Source organism: Carassius carassius, chromosome 16 (genome assembly GCF_963082965.1).
Source record: "Carassius carassius chromosome 16, fCarCar2.1, whole genome shotgun sequence".
NCBI lineage: Eukaryota > Metazoa > Chordata > Actinopteri > Cypriniformes > Cyprinidae > Carassius > Carassius carassius.
In genome coordinates this window covers 17,632,038-17,648,635 of record NC_081770.1, presented here as the reverse complement: position 1 = coordinate 17,648,635, position 16,598 = coordinate 17,632,038, and the positions used below count along the sequence as shown (strand labels likewise).

The window sequence follows — 16,598 nt, the reverse complement described above, 5'->3', positions numbered from 1 at the left end:
TAGTACTGGATAAAACAAGAATACTTTTTCTGTCATTTGCTTAACTACGGTATTGTAATCATATTTAATTTATTTGTATTCATTAATGTTGTTGCTTATTTTTTTTTCTGTCCTCTTAAGAATAAAGGTTATTTACTGGCATTGATGGTTCCATGAAGAACCTTTTAACATCCATTGAACCTTTCCACTCCATGAAAAGTTCTATAATGGTTCTTCTATGGCATCGCTGTGAAACAATAACTGATGAACTTAAAAAGTAATGGGTTACTTGAAAAGTAACCGGATAACGTAACTTGAGTTACTTGTAATGCATTACCCCAACACTGTAGATAATTTTCAACACTGTAGATAATTATTATTTACAATTATTTGTTACAATTATTAGCACCGCTTCAGTTTTCTATACTTCAAATTATATTTTTACGCGTAATTAACCATTCGCACAGACCCCCTCCTTTGTTACAAACTGAGAGTCGTGTCATTACTAAATTAGTCATTATTCAAAAACAATCCATTTCTTTTTATATTTATAATTTCATACTTAACTGACTGTGCGCTTAATTGACTGCAAACTTCTTGAGTTAGCAAATGCAAGACATACTTTTATTCCAAAAATTTACACCATCTTCACACATCATTACCGCATCACGCAATATTAAAGCCCACAACTGTTGCTGCAGTAATCTACTGGAAGTTCTACTGGAACACTTTTCCAGGATTGTGATAAATGTTTTAACATATTTGAAAACTAGTTTCTGTGTTGCTTTGTAATCTAGCTGTCTGATAAACGTGGCATTATGTATTACGAATACTGTTGGCTCTTTGATGAATTGCTTTGTTCCTCTTTTTGTAAGTGTCTGTCAAATGAAAATTGCAATTATAATGTAAAAAATGCAATGTTAATGTAGTTTGAAGAAGATAAATTTTTTTTCACGATTTCATTAAATGTTCTTCTCTTCTCCAGGCTTGCGGCAGGTAAAGGTTAGATGTCCTGTCAATCACCTCCAATGCCTCGGCACCCACAGGTGTGTTCATTTCAGTACACTCTGCAATGGAGTACGAGACTGTGAGGATGGATATGACGAGGGTGTGCACTGTCGCGGTGAGTTCACAATGGTTTTATAGACTGTATACACTATTGTTGAAAGTTCATTCAGCTAGGATGCAGAAAATTGGCTCAAAAGGGACAGTAAAGCAATTTATTAGAGTTACTTGTATTTCTATTTCCAATAAATGTTGTTCTTTTAAACTTTCTATTCATAAAAAAAAGTTCAAATATAAATAATCCTAAAAAATAAAATGTATCACGGTTTCAACAAAAAATATTATGCAGCACTACTGTTTTCAACATTGAGAAATGTTGTTTGTTGATTTCTAAATTATCATGTGACACTGAAGACTGGAGTAATGGAAATGAATTACATTTTAAAATATGTAAATGTAGAAAAAGTGTCAGTGTTGATAGCCTTGTGGGCACTGTATCCACGCCGACATACAGCGCCATTGTGTTATGGGCATCCCGAGTTCGAATCCCGGCTCGTGAACCTTTTCCTATCCAACCCCTGTCTCTCTCCTGCTTTGCTTCCTGACATTACGCTGTCCAATCTAAATAAATGCAAAAAATGAGTTATTTTAAATTGTGATAGTATTTCACAATATTATAACGTTTTTTTCCAATATTCCAGGAACATTTTTCGTCTTCTCTCTGACCGTTTTAATTAAATAGGCCGTTTTTTAAGACTCTTATGTAAAACTGTCTGATGAAAGTTTTGGAAGTTCAAAGCAAGTCAAGTTTGCAGCTTGGTTTCTTCTTTTCAGAGTGCAATGAACTCTTTTTTTACCTTAAAAAATAAAAAGATGATCCTTTTAATTGTTCATGTTATGAATCTATTTATTTTGAAAATGTTGAAACTAGCTAAAGACATGGCTTGAATCATTTCGATCTGTGTTTAATTTGTGTAGTTTTCAATCAGACTTGACGTAAACAGTCTCGAATTCAGCTGAAAACATCATAATGGTCCATCGACGTCTGTAGCAGCAGGTCAAGACTTTAACCTTTAAAGTGCGATTTCCATCTTAACGCCAAAAAGTGCCCATTACTTCCTCATTTTAAGAGTGTTTGACAGAATTAAACCCACAACAAATCTGCAGTTGTTTGAAGTCAGTTCCATGCAAGATAGGCACAGTCGGCTTAATGTAATAATGGGTTTCTGCTAAAAGGCAATTACTGTTTCTCCACATGATGAAGGGAGGATTGCGTTTAGTCACATTGTGGTGAAAGGCAACAAGAAAAGAGGTTTATATGGAAACTGCAGCCTAGTTTATGTCTATAATGCTGATGCATTGCAGCCGAGCATGCTTAACTGTTGAGATACATGAACTACATCGTTCATGTCTAGAGAATGTGTGTATTTAGTTACGGCCGTAATAAATGAACATATGGAGTTATTCATCATCCTCACCTTGAGTTGAACCGCTCGTGAGATGTTCACACACACATGCCAGGCAACCGAAGACCTCGCTCAGAGGGGAAACTTGCACATTTACATTTTATGTTCCATTTCAATCTTAGTCTTGGTTCGGTTTCAAAGTAAATAAAATTGGGCGTCTTGAAGAGGGAGGCATGGAAGTACTGTACATGCTCCTTTCAACAAACTCGGGCCGCTTTGTTCCACCACAGACCGGTTTTGGGTTGTTCTCTGCACACCTGTCATAACTGAGCATTCATAATTTACATTATCAGTCCACAGAGCAGATATCAACTCTCACTCCTGGAGGTATACGAATCTGGGACAGATAGAGAGAAGAAGTGAGAGAGAAATATCTTTATGAGAATGGTCATATGAGCCAGACTCTTTTTTTTTTCAGGGGGCGGTGGATTTTTAAAGTTAAGACAAACTAGCCTTCTGGGTTAAAGATAGCGTGAAACTAGCATTGACCTCATTTACAATCTTAATAAATGTCTGGTAGTATTATTTTGCATGATAGTGCAGTGCATAATTTCAACTTGTTCCTGTTTTTAAAGGTTACTTTGGGGCAAAAGTACATTTTGAAGCATTTAAAAACAGAAATGTGAAGCTTATTGTTTTATATAAGTTTTTTTTTTTACATTAAATTCGTGCTAACACTCATATTGTTACATTTTGTGGCAATACTAATGAAACAATGAATTTTTAAATGTTTACAGATTCACTTCCATTGTAAATGCCATTGTAGATGGTTGCTAGGGCATTGCTATGCTGTTGGTTTTAATATAAATAAATCCAAAGGGTGAAAAATAACCATGGATTTTCTGCCTTAACCATAGTTTAACCATGGTATTTGTAGTAAAATGGTGGCACACGTTTGCTACACTACACCATGATAATTTGTTTTTTTTATTCAAGTTTTTCCAGGTGGTTGCTACATGTCTTAAGTCACAAGAGCCCATCCTACTGTGTCTAGTGACAGTATTACTCCAATAAAGTGCTAGTTTTTGACAGACCATTTTGTTTAACTAGGGCTGTGAATCTTTGGGTAGGCAGCGATTCGATTCAATTCACGATTCATAGGTTTGCGATTCAATTCAAGAACGATTTTTGCAAATTTCGAACGATTCAATTCAAATCACAATTAAATTCGATTCGATTCGATTATAACGATTCGATTCTGCACTCTTTAAGTGCATTCACAGGATTATTTAAATGCTTCCCCTAAATTCTTTAAATGCTTAGTCAGGGGGCAAATTACACAGCAGGCCTTTATGGTTAGAGAGCCATAGGTAAAAAAAAAATGCTACTTAAATGATGCTATGGCATGACATGGCATACGTACAAATGTTTGTAAGCCAAGATTTAAAAAAAGAGCTTTAAAGTATTATGTATCAGCTAAAATTTTGTCACACTATGGGCATAGCCATCATTTTAGAAGTGACAGAAATGCCAAATACAATCATTTTATGTATGTAGCCTATGTATTATAATTATTATTATTTTTATGTTTTTTTTTTTTTTAACAATGAATTTTATGCTTGTTTTATATAGGCTACTACATTTAATTATATATTATTTTCATTTTCTGCACAGGATAAGGTAGAAAATATACTTTTTAGTTTATAGTACTGTAATAAATTATGTCAATTAGCACTGCATCATTCATACATTTTATTAATTTATTGTTGTTTTTTTATAGCGTTTCATCAGTTAATTGTGCTTTTATTCTGTTTAGTTGCAGATAAAGCCTGGCACGTCTATGAGAGCGTGATCACTTCTCTTTCAGAGTGAAAACTTCTTTATCTCATTTTCACAAAATAAAATGCTATAGAAGCTATTAAACGTTTCTTCTACATCAGCGAATGTCATTGCTAAAGCAACGAACCCTACTTTCATACTTTCATCTGATTATCAGATAAACCTCGTGCTCTTAGTTCAAGGTCGTTGTTAATTATGCGGTTATTTTAACAGTTTCCTTCGGACATTCGGTTCATCAGCATTGTTAAAACACATTTATCATTCAATGGAACTGTGCGTATGATTTAGACACTTACATTTCTGCTCCGTCCATGCAATAAATATGCACCTTTCGACTGTTCAGGTAACGCTGTCAGTAAGATGCAGAGAGCCATTGACAAACTACAGAAAAGTAAAGCTACTTCACTGTAGTATTACTGGCCACGAGTCCTGAGAAGAGATCACATATCATCAGCAGCGGCAGAGACAAACAGGGCGCAAGAGCAATCCTGTGACAGTCTCGGGCGGTAAACAGTGGAGTGCGTGAAGGAGAGATGCGAGGCACAAACACTGTTCAATTAGTGCGTGTAGTAATTTAATGTGTATATATTTCGAAAGCATTGAATCGCTATAGAAATCGCGATTCATTTGATTCTTAGCTTTTTAAATCAATTACTCTCCGAGATCGGTGATTCACGATTCAAAAATCTTGTTTCAAGACCGATGCATATAATTTGTCAGGATTTGTAATCGATGCATCGATAAAACAAATGAATCATTACACCACTATGTTTAACCATTTTGAGTATTGTACAGACATTGAAAAAAAATGTTCCTTTAATGGTAAAACAACAACAAAAAGTAAATTTCTGTCCCTTTTCTCTATCGAAACTGTGTAAGTTATTACTTTAAGTTACTAATAATCATGTTAAATGAGGTAAAAATGTGTACCTGTAAGTGTACTGCTCCAGTGACGAGCTAAAGGTATATTTTTTATACATATTATCATAAAAAAAAAGTTCCAGGGTGAAAAAAACGGCTTCCACATAGACGCTTTCTGGTCTGGAATCAGGAACGCAAGGAGGTGGGAAAATGTTTCATCTTTTCAGAACAACGAAAACAGTTTTGATATTGTAGCCATAGATACATTCCAGATACGTTGGCGCATCCGCCATTGTGGAACAGTCAACATGATATTATTCAACATAATAATCAATGATTATTCAAAGATATACATGTGTATATTTGCTCTTGCAGATGCACACAGACAACTTGCGCTCAAAGTTCACAGACCGTTCCAAAAATGGTGGGCTGTTTACGTATCGTGGCCCATAGAAACAGTCGCTAATAAGGCATCTATGTAAATATATCTATGGTTGTAGCTAGCTAGTATGCTAACATCTGTTTTATGTTGTATTTAACTGTGCTCAGCCCAATTGAAATGTGGGTTGCTACGTTGATAAACCTGAGTAAACAGTCTTGCAGGTATTTGATATCGACTTAAGCACCTAACTAACCTCGACGAAGTGTTTTTAGATTCTCTTTTATTTTGTTCTGATGAAAAAAAAACAAAAATAGCAAGCAGCATTGGGACCACTGCCTTTGTAACACTGTGTGTTATTTGGAAACTCTTTCTTTGCTATTTTTCTTGGTTGTGTGGGGATTCATTTTGTCATTGAGGAATGGAGCTTGCCTTCAGGTGACCACGGCTATTCACTAGAGACTAAAGAATAGAGGAATAAAGAGATTTCGGCTGTGCATGTGAGTGTGTGTTTCAGTACGATCGCTTATCTTCACGTTTCCTCACCGTTTTGGTCCTTCTCACACAGATTATATTTAGATCATTGGGGCCTGATAAGGACTTTATATCTTTTTTATTATTATTCAGACGGTGTCTGCCGGTGTCAGACTGACTGACTGTAGATGTGTGAAATGAATAACTTAACAAAGACGGCATAGAGCTGTGCAGAAGATAACAGAATTGAGACAAAAAGAGAGTCACACATTTAATTAACTTCCCTGAAAATACACACAGGAAAGAACATGATGCCGTGCACATTTCACGGCGAAGATTTTCTTGATCTGTCACATTTATTCTCGTTTGCCTCACATCATAAAAACGTACAGTTTTTGTGTACAAAATCACAATGCCTCGCATGATAGTACTCCACAACAATTAAGAAAAAGACCAATCATACATACCTAAGCGTAAACATTCCCTTTCAGTATGTGTTCAAATCATAGCATGCTATCAAAACAACCTGTTCTAGCTAATCATTTTTTTTAACAAGTTAGTGTTATGCTAGACAGGTAGGCTTAGGTACTCAGTATGGTTAAAGGGTCATGAAGGGTTTATCACAAAGGGTTTATCACAAATTCATCACAAAGGGTTTATGTTTGTGAGTATGCAATATGTCTGCTGGATGTTTACTATCAGATTTGACTACAGTCAAATAGATAGCTATTAGTCTTTAAGATGTTTATGGTTTAGAATGTACGTACAACTGACATCTTACAGACGTCTGTCAGATGTTTGTACACAGCAGATGCTTTCCAGATTAACCAATCTTTAACAGATATCTTGCAGACGTATGTGTGTTATCTGCTTTACGATACTGCTTTACCAGCATATTACCATAATAAAACAGCAAAGGACCAGCTTAAGCCAGCTCAAACCAGCATCCCAGCTTCAAAACATACCTAACCAGCATATGCTGTTTTTTTTCTACAGGGATGTGATATGGGATTTGTAAAGGAAGAAAAAAACTTTGGTTCAATCATGTCTAAAAGAACTCACCTTATGACCTACGCCACTGGAGCTGATGATTGATCAGCGTCTTTTGTAGTGTTGACTACCCCGCGATCACACACTGGTGGTCAAAGTTAGTATAAATAGCCTCTGCCAACCAGGCGGGCTATTTGCACTTAGTATAAATAAACACTCTGTTAAGAAAAATACTCACATCCTGAAGAAATCTAACTGTTAGCCTTTCCATTCAGTACCTGTTCAAAACATAGCTTGTTATCATATCCGGTTCTAGCTAATGTTTTTTTTTTTATTATTATTATTACGCGCATAGCTAGTAGGCTAAGCTGTTAGCTCGCTATCTGAAGGTTAAACATATCACACAATAGTACTACACTTAGACTAATTGAGGATTTTTATTCAATATCTGTTCAGAAACATAGCTTATTGGAATATTTTGTTCTAGCCAGTAGAAAACAGTTGGCACTATGCTAAAGTAGTAGAGGAGGTAGCTTGCTATATGGCACTAACAGCACAAAGAAAGTTAAATGTTTGGAAATTGTTTATTTCTGCAAATTAGTATTGGCGAATTGGATCATGCTAATTAGCCAAACTTTGACTCGTCCTGAGTTTCACTTAGACTTGCATTTGTATAAAGATGCACCATGGATTGTCAAAAGGCAAAAGGTCTTGTTGAATTTACAGAGTAATCATTTAGTCATCTCTGTCTAGAGATTGAGGTTGCACATTACCGAAAATGAGCGATGGGCTTTCTGCCCTCTGGACTTGAGAACCTGCCTTATTTTACACATCCACATTTATAGCACAAAGGAAATGCTAAAGCTCATAAACTTTATATCTTTATGTGACAGGAAGGACTGTAACCTTGAAAATGTGCTGAGTGTCCCTCCTGCGCTTTTTTTTTTCCTTCCCTCTTGCTCTCCAAAGCTTGCTCTCTACAGTCTTTTCACAGTTCCCCTCAACAAAGGCTTTTGAGGCTAACATGAGTCTGCTTTCAAACAAGCACTGCATGCTATTGCATTTATTCTACAGTTTTTGTTTTGTTTTGTTTTTTATGCAGAATGCTATGCAAAGGGTTCTGACCTCTAAATTCCATGTATCCAATATATATGTATTTGTTAATATATTTCAAAGTAGACAAAGAATAGCCACAAATATATTGCTAATATGTATTATGATATTTATTATTGTTTTATATGAATATTTGCCTGTAATTTTATATGTAATATGTATATATAAAAAAAAAATAATAAGAGAGAGAGAGAGAGAGAGAGAGAGAGATAAACATGACATAATTAAACAAGTGTCTTTCACAATTTATTACACATTTAGTATACATTTATCAGTACGTTAGAATTCTCTTCTGTTGCAGTTACTTGGGCAAATGCCTAAACTGAATCTGCTCTAAAAAAATCAAACAAACAAAAAAAAGCAGAGTAGAACGGATGCACCATTTCTCTTTCATCTCCTGAGGAAAGAAAGTGATAGATTTTTCCCTCGCTCGTGGCCTGTTAACATATTAATAGCGTTAGCTGGTGTTGCTCTTGTATACAGTATGCATGTTTCTGGAAGCTTGTGTGTAGCCCGCCTCAGCCATTTCTTCTCCCTGTCTGTAAATTTCCACTATTGAATGTTTATCAAAGCCTACAAATGATAAAACAAACCTCAGAACATGTGACAGTCTTGACAGCCTTTGATGCAGAAAGCGGAGTTTGTACTTCAATTCCGATGGAAAAAGAGGTCTTGAGTGAGAACCCTCGCTGTGTGCTGTAGTGAAGGCCAAGACAGCAATCAGGAATCTTGGGAAGTTCAAAGGCGAAATGCAGCGTAGGACGTCTGACTTGCTTGAAGTTGGCATTAGAATTTCTTGACAAATCCACTACAGAAAGACATGGGAAGCTGTTTTTATGGGCAAGTATTTTTAGTAAATCGCATCAATTCAGAGAAGTTTTGTCAGGGACACATGCTATACACATTGCATTAAAATCAAAGTCTAAATTTTCAACTACGAAACTATGTGGAACATAAGCAAGCCCATTTCTGCCACTGAAAAAAAAAAAAAAAAAATTATAGGCTTTTCATCGCACAATTCTGACTTTCTTTTCTTGCAATTGCGACTTTACGTTTTACAATTTAGATTTTTTTTCTTTCTCAGAATTGCATGACATTAACATGATATTAACTCCCAGTTGCAAATTATGAAGTCAATATTGCATGATATAAACTTGCAATTGAGATAAAATGATATATCAAATTTTTGAAAATTATATATCACTATATATATATATATATATATATATATATCATAATTCTGACTTTATAACACGCAACTGTGAGTTAATTCAGAATTGTAAAATATATTTAGATTCACAATTCTGAGAACATATCAACCCCCCCCCCCCCCAGAACTGAAATTTATAACTCACAATTGCGAGTTTATATCTCAAAATTGTGAGAAAAAAGTCAGAATTTTGAGATAAAAACTCACAATTACTTTTTAATTTATTATTTATGGCAGAAACAGCTACCATATGCCACACATATTCTCTGTGTTTATAATCATATACCCAGGGACGTGCACAGACATTTTGAGGGGCAGGGACTCAAGTGAAATAAAGGGCACTTCTCATAATTAGTTTTTATATATATATATATATATATATATATATATATATATATATATATATATATATATATATATATATATATATATATATATTAACGCAACTCTGACTTCCTTTAAAAAAAAAATAATTTAAAAGTTAATTAATTTTATCTTCCTCAAACTCACGCAATTGTTTCATTTTCAAAAGATGTCTACAAAATAATCCGTTCACAGAAACCATGGTCTCCTTAGTATTCACTAGGTTTATAGAGCAGCAAAGGAAACCATTCTACAATGTGCATGTTTTGAAAACATTTTCTATGCTACTAGTTTCATATGAAGAGTTCAGATGCAAAAGCCTCTAAGTGCCATCTGAAATTTTCTTATGAGCTTTTTTTTTCAAGCTCGTATTTAAGTTCAGTAATTTAACTTAAATGACAATTAATAGGTAATTTTCATTGCCAGTAATGTGAAATAAGTGAAAATAAACATACAAGCTTGATAAAAATGATCATTATTGAAGGAAATTTCAGATGGCACTTAGAGGATTTTTCATCTGAACTCTTCATATTTAGAATAACCTAAATAACTGCATCAAACAGAGGGGCGTGTTTTACTAATAATTTGTTTATTTTTGCACAAGGCACTACATCGTTTTAATTATTTTGGTGTTATCAGAATACATAACACTTTAAAATTAAACTTACCAAAATAATTGAGTAAAAATTCAATAAAAGCCAATGTCATGTATGTATTTGTGGTGGTATGGAATACTATTTTATAAAGGTTTCGAGGAAATAAAAAAAGTTAAATTACTTAAATAGTTTATTTATAAATATTGTTATTTTTAAAGTTTAATGTTAACTTATTTCTACTCAGTTTTATTTATTAATGTACCAGATGCAGTTACTCAGATTTACTACATTTTTATCTGTTTGCATCTGTAGATTTTTTCTAAATTCACCAATTTAGATTTCTAAATTTCAGGGGGAAAGACTCTTGATGTAAGTCAATAACTGGGGACGTTCTGTATGCAAATTAGGCGTCAACTAGTTAAAATGCGCACATTTGCATCTAATTGACAGGGATCTGCAGGTAAATATGATAAACAAAATAACTAAAGCATATCACCTGGTGGTGATATATGCTTATTTTATTAATTTTATTGCATGGCTTGGTTGAATTCCAATGTAGAATTGTGCGGAGTATAACAGATCGTTGCCATGAAAAACAGAGCGTTGCTATGGACTCACAGGATTCTAACCGTAGAGATGGAGCGGACTATTTTCTTTAGCGGAAGCAATACAATCGGGGGAGAGGGAGAGGGAGCGCTTCAGAACTCCTGACCTGATATTTAGATACTATATTTCAATAAATATATTTGTTTGACAGGGAAGCTGTGTGCAAACAGAAATATATATTATTTTTCAAAAAAAAAAAAAAGCATCCCAGAAAAAAGGGCACTTTCTCTCCAGGAATAAAAAGGGCAGGTGCTCAAGCCCCCTTTCATGTCTATGTGTGCACGTGCCTGCATATACCTATTGAACAAATGCTGGCACTGCATATTTTTAGCAAATGTAATAAACATTTTTTTTTGTATCGTTATTTGTACAACTGCTTAATAGATTTTATCATTATAGCAGCTTTTATGGTTAGAGATTTAGCAAACTGCATTAAAATATTTCAGAACATGAAAAGATTTCTCTGTTAATATTTGTACAATTGTGTAACAATTGCTATCACTCTTGTAAATTTGGTCAACTGCATTACTTGATGCAATTCTTTTTGCAAATGTTAAAACTAAATGATCATGTTGATTTTACATCTCTGCAACAAATGCTAACTTTGTTTTTTACGCTTAAAATGTATTTGGCTGCAAAATTCATTGTTGACAATAAGTGTTGATAAAATACGTTCAGAAAATTTAAAACGCTGTAAATATTTTATTTTATTTTATTATTTGTTCACTTCTACAACAAATTTTAGCATTGGATATCATCACTCATGTAAAAAACAAGAAAAAAAAAAGATTGCTAGCAGATTTCTTAGTTGACAGTTAAACTGCATTACTTAAGTATAAAATTGTTTTAGCAAACTTTCAACTATATTATTTTCTCTGTTGCTAAACTGCTTAACAAATGTTAGAGCTGGCTATCATAATTAATGCTCAGAAATATAGTTGATATACTACACTAAATTTTTTTTATATTAACTGTTTACTTCTACAACAAATATTTTATCATTGGCATTGTTGTTATTAAACAAATGTGGTTGCAAGGAAAACTAATTTGTTTACAAGTACAAAAAATTGAAATATGTTGATCACCTAAACAACAAATTCTTACATTGGATAGCTTCATTTACACTCAAATTTGGTCACTAGCAAACTTTTTTTTATAATTAATTAATGTTAGCTAATGATACAGCTGATAATGTTCTTCTAAAATTATGGAATGGAACACCTTTATGGTCCGAGATATCAATCAATATCCCAATATAACATAACTTAATAAACATAACAAAGAAGCTAATAAATGACCAAAATCTCCGCTATTATTTGGAGCCTCACTGGTAAAACAAAAATTTGAGTGTGAATAGTTTGAAAAACTATTCCAACAGAACTTGTTGAGTTCAATTCAATATGTCACTTATGTAAGAATGGTTTTTATGAACAGTTTGCCCAGATATTCATTCTGATGTTTCAAGAATAATGCCATTTTGCTTGATTCATGACTTAGCATTCCAGTTTCGACTCAAACAAAACTTATCTTTTTGCTTCACCTCGAAAAACTTTGAACAGCCTTGAACATCTCTTTCTCGTTTTGTTGCTCTCAGTTACATTCCGTAACAAACATTCTTAGTTCTTCATGTACCACGAACGTCCTGCAGCATTTTGTTCTGCACCTAAACAATCAAACGCACCATGGTCCCTCTAAAGGTATTGCTTTACGTCTCCTGAGCATTCATAGATTGGCGTGTACTACATACTACAGGTGCTAGGCAGGAAACCGTCTTTGTGTTTCACCTATGGACGTCCCTGTGGTAATAACACACTAGTCTCACTTTCCCCATCTGCATTGTCAGTCCCTAATGAGTATATATAATTGAATAAAGCAGCCCACACAGCAAGGCGACTAAAATACCCTGAAATACACAGCTAATGCAAACAAAAGAGTCTACACTTCATTGTAGCTTTTATATAATGGCAACTCGCACAGTAAACAAAGCATTGGGATAACAAGAATGCCGTCAGATGCTCAAAGGTAAATTTATCTTGGGAACAGCAGCTTTTCTTTGTTCTTTTTGCAGCCTGTTGTGAAATATAATTACCCTACTTATGCTTGTGCCTGATTAGGTTAAACGTCAGAAGTTTTTTACGCGCTGAAAAACTTACGCCACCAACAACTGATATCATCCATCTGTGCAAGATACTGTTTATTTACTGTTGAATATATCTTTCTTGTGACTGACACAATACGTTTTCTTTCGATTCCAATTAATTTTCTCATTATCTTGCCATATTAAAAGCGGTTTCCTTGAGATCTCTACCTATTTTTATTTGGTGATTTCACCATAATAAAAGTTGTATTCGTGAGATTTCTACCTAGTTTTCTACAAACGGTGCTTCTTTCTTTCTTTCTTTTTTTCTCTCCCTTTTGTTATGGTGAGATTACAATAATATTGTGTTTACCAGATTTCGACTTTCTTTTGATATCAACTTCAACATTTTCCTGTGATTTCAACATAATGTTCTTATTATGTAGCCATAACAAAAGCTGTTTTCCTAATATCTACTTTATTTATGTTTTGATCTTGACGCAACAAATTTGTATTGTGATCTTAATTTTCTCATGATGTAGACATAACAGATTTTTTTTTTTTTTTTTTTGCACAAGAGAAAACAACAAACAGCTTTTAAGTTGAGGGTTCTCACAAGTTTATGTTGAGATCTTTATTTTTTTTTTATTTTTTTAGTAAAGATCAATTGAATTGACATCATGACAAAGATAGAATCAAAGACTAATACAGATATGTTTCATAATATGCAGGTAGCTTCACTAACAAATACAAACATTGACGTCATTGTTTTAGCAGGTGTTAATATTAACAGTATTACAGAATGACTTGTTTATTTCCTTTGTATCTATTTAATTAGCAATGAAATTTTGTACAGTAGCTGCTCAGGAATTTATCGTCAGCTAATAGCTGCAAATGTTAGAATTCATCAAATAAATTCAGCATTTATTCATCTAGTGAGACTGCTAGTGTTCGCGCGAGTGCTGAAAATGCAGGCATATTACAGAATGATGGGAGCAGCTGAGGGTTAAGTGTTTTGCCCAGGGGCAAAACTGCAGTGGTCACAGGAAGGGCAGTTTCATGTGCCAAGTTGATATCCTTTGGTAGCGTTGACTAGGATTTAGACGAGCCTCCAAGTGCAGAGCCTTTATGTCCACATCAATCTGGTTTAATATGGATTAAATATAGATCACAGGCCATTGAACCAACCTGTTCATTTGCACTTGTTTATCTGGAGTTTATCTGAATCCTCTTCCAATGATGGCAGTCAATTCTGGAGTGTTAATGAAGGGGCAAAATAAACCAGCTCTGATTCACAGTTACACCTCAGATGTCTCATATGCACCTCCCTTCGGTTTCTCTAGTCAGAGGTGCAGGTGTTTGTGAAGTTATGCAATATTACTTTTTGCTGTAACTTCGAAAACATACCAGTTTTTCCTTTTAATTTCCAGCACCTACCAACCATTTAGAATACCTTAACAACCACATGGCGATATGCTTCAGATTTGCTAGCATCATGTTGTGTGTTGTGCCTTTTCTTTATTCTTTGCTCCTTTCTGTTCTAACAAAGCATGTTTTTACACAACATGGGCTAAGAAACCACCTATAGAACAAGGCTAAAACTTCTCAAAACATTCTAGCATCGTGTCAGTGAGTAACTCGACTAACTAAACTGCTGAAAACAGAACATGTTTGGCTACTTTGCAGAGCTTGAAGGTTTGCCATGTCCACTTATTATAAGCAATGCTTATTAAGTGTCTTAGGGCTTGTTGTTTGAGCTTGGCATTTTAGTTTTGGTATTAATAATGTAATAGTGGCTTATTGTCAAGATTTGGATTTGAGTTTATGAACCTCTTATTTTATTGATTTATTTATTTTCTAAGAAGATCTGGCAACACTAAGTCAAAACGTACACTGTCATTTATTGCACTATACAGAAGAAAAGGACAACTAAATGTTTAAATGTGTCATTTATGACACACTTAATTAAAGTTTACACTAGTAAATTTTTCAGGAGTCAATTCGGTTGTAGTTACTTCCCTAAATTACTGAACTGTTTGTACAGAACAGGATTAATCACTAAACATTGAAATAACAACCACATTTAGCTGCAGTGTATATGTGGCCATGGTGTTTGTGAATTTTTTGCATTTTATTTGTTGCTTTAGAAAGTCAACTTTCGTTCTGCTTTCAGCCCCCATCCTTTCTCTTCTAGCAAACCATGTTTTTACTCAACTGTCATCTATTTATAAACACTGCCTGGTAGGTGCAGACCCCCTGGTCATCTGCTCTGATCGCACAAACAAAACAATACACAAGCGCACGCTCATTCCGCTGCAGTGATGGCCTCGCTGTCTGAGCCCTGGGGACAGTGGCTGCTCTAATGATGGAGACTGAGGGGAAGACCTGCTGTGAGTGAATAATAGAGCTGTCCAGACATATGCCATGTTCTCTGGACTGGTGATTCCTGCTGAGCAATGGGGCGGGGCTTATGATGTCGCTTTTTGATTGGTCTGTTTAGACAGTTGAGGAAGATGCTACAGACAGGTAAAAGCGATGTCAGAGGTTTTCTATTAAGTATTTGATTGGTTTCATATGATTGGGCACATCTTCTGTGTTTGTCTCCATTTGACTGATATTTATGTTCATGTACCTTCTAATTACTTCACCTACTTTTAGCTTGATTTTATTTTATAGAGAACATAACAGGTTTCTATTGGCCATTTTGAAAAGAAAAGCCCTTCAGTGTTTAGTTTTGCATTTTGTGTGTGTTTTGTTTTGCTTTGATTTATGTTGCTTTGTTTCAGTTTGTTTTGCTTTGTTTCATGTTGCTTTTCGTTTCTTTCTTTTCTTTTTTCTTTTCTTTTCAGAAAGCATTGCAGGTTTCTATTGGCCATTTAAAAAAAGGGCATGTCTTTAAATGTTTTGTTTTACATTTTGTGATTTTTGCTTTATTTATATATTTATTTATTTATTGCATTATGTTTTGCTTTTGCCCCTTTTTTATTTTCTTTAAAAAAATATTGCAAGTATCTACTGATCATAAGAAAAGACAAAGTCTTCAATATGTACCAGCCCAAATTTGTATTTCGATATAAAATATAAATGGCATTTGTAAGCCACTTCATTGGATCTTTTGAACGTGTCAAACTTAGAGGTGGTCTGAAAATATTTGTGGCATTTAAGTCTGTATAGATTTCCAAGGTCCCAGGCTTCAATTTTTAATGTGGTACGGGACTCCCGAGAGTGATTGATTGTTCACAGCAGCTAAAGTTCAAGCTCTTTGGGTTTGGGTAGAGAAATAGATCTACAGGCATTTACCTTAAAGCCCCTGTCAGTCTCAGCACCCTTCCTGGACCGCTGCCATTAGCACTACATCACCCAGCAAGTGTCAGAGGAAGTAGGGCTCCTCACTGAGAGAAAATCACCTTGAGGGAGAGCTCTGGAGTTCGCTGGAGATAAATCCTGTTGTGCGGGAGCCTGACACACAGCGAGAGTCCACCCATAATGGCCTCCTTCCCACTCGGAGGAGATTAGTGTGAATACGGGTGGCAGTGAGTGTCCTACAGTAGCTGCACACATTCAACATCACTCGCAGTGTAAACAATGTTTTTGACCTATCTTTAAAGTTACATTTGAAGCTTTGGGTTCCTAGCATAAGCTTTGATTTTTTTCCAAAGAGTAATTCTCATCCGATAATCAACTCTCCCACCTGCTGTTT

The 16,598-nt window shown here is 34.7% G+C and overlaps 1 protein-coding gene across 2 annotated transcripts in view; it reads left to right on the top strand.

Annotated features, from left to right (window-relative positions):
• The window catches only part of LOC132159763 (low-density lipoprotein receptor-related protein 1B-like), a 283,789-nt gene that overhangs the window by 49,767 nt on the left and 217,424 nt on the right, over positions 1 to 16,598 (top strand). For both annotated transcript variants that reach the window (XM_059569364.1, XM_059569363.1), the window contains exon 3: positions 965 to 1,102. In XM_059569364.1, coding sequence (XP_059425347.1) covers positions 965 to 1,102 — 138 coding nt within the window. The remainder of the gene's footprint in view (positions 1 to 964; positions 1,103 to 16,598) is intronic.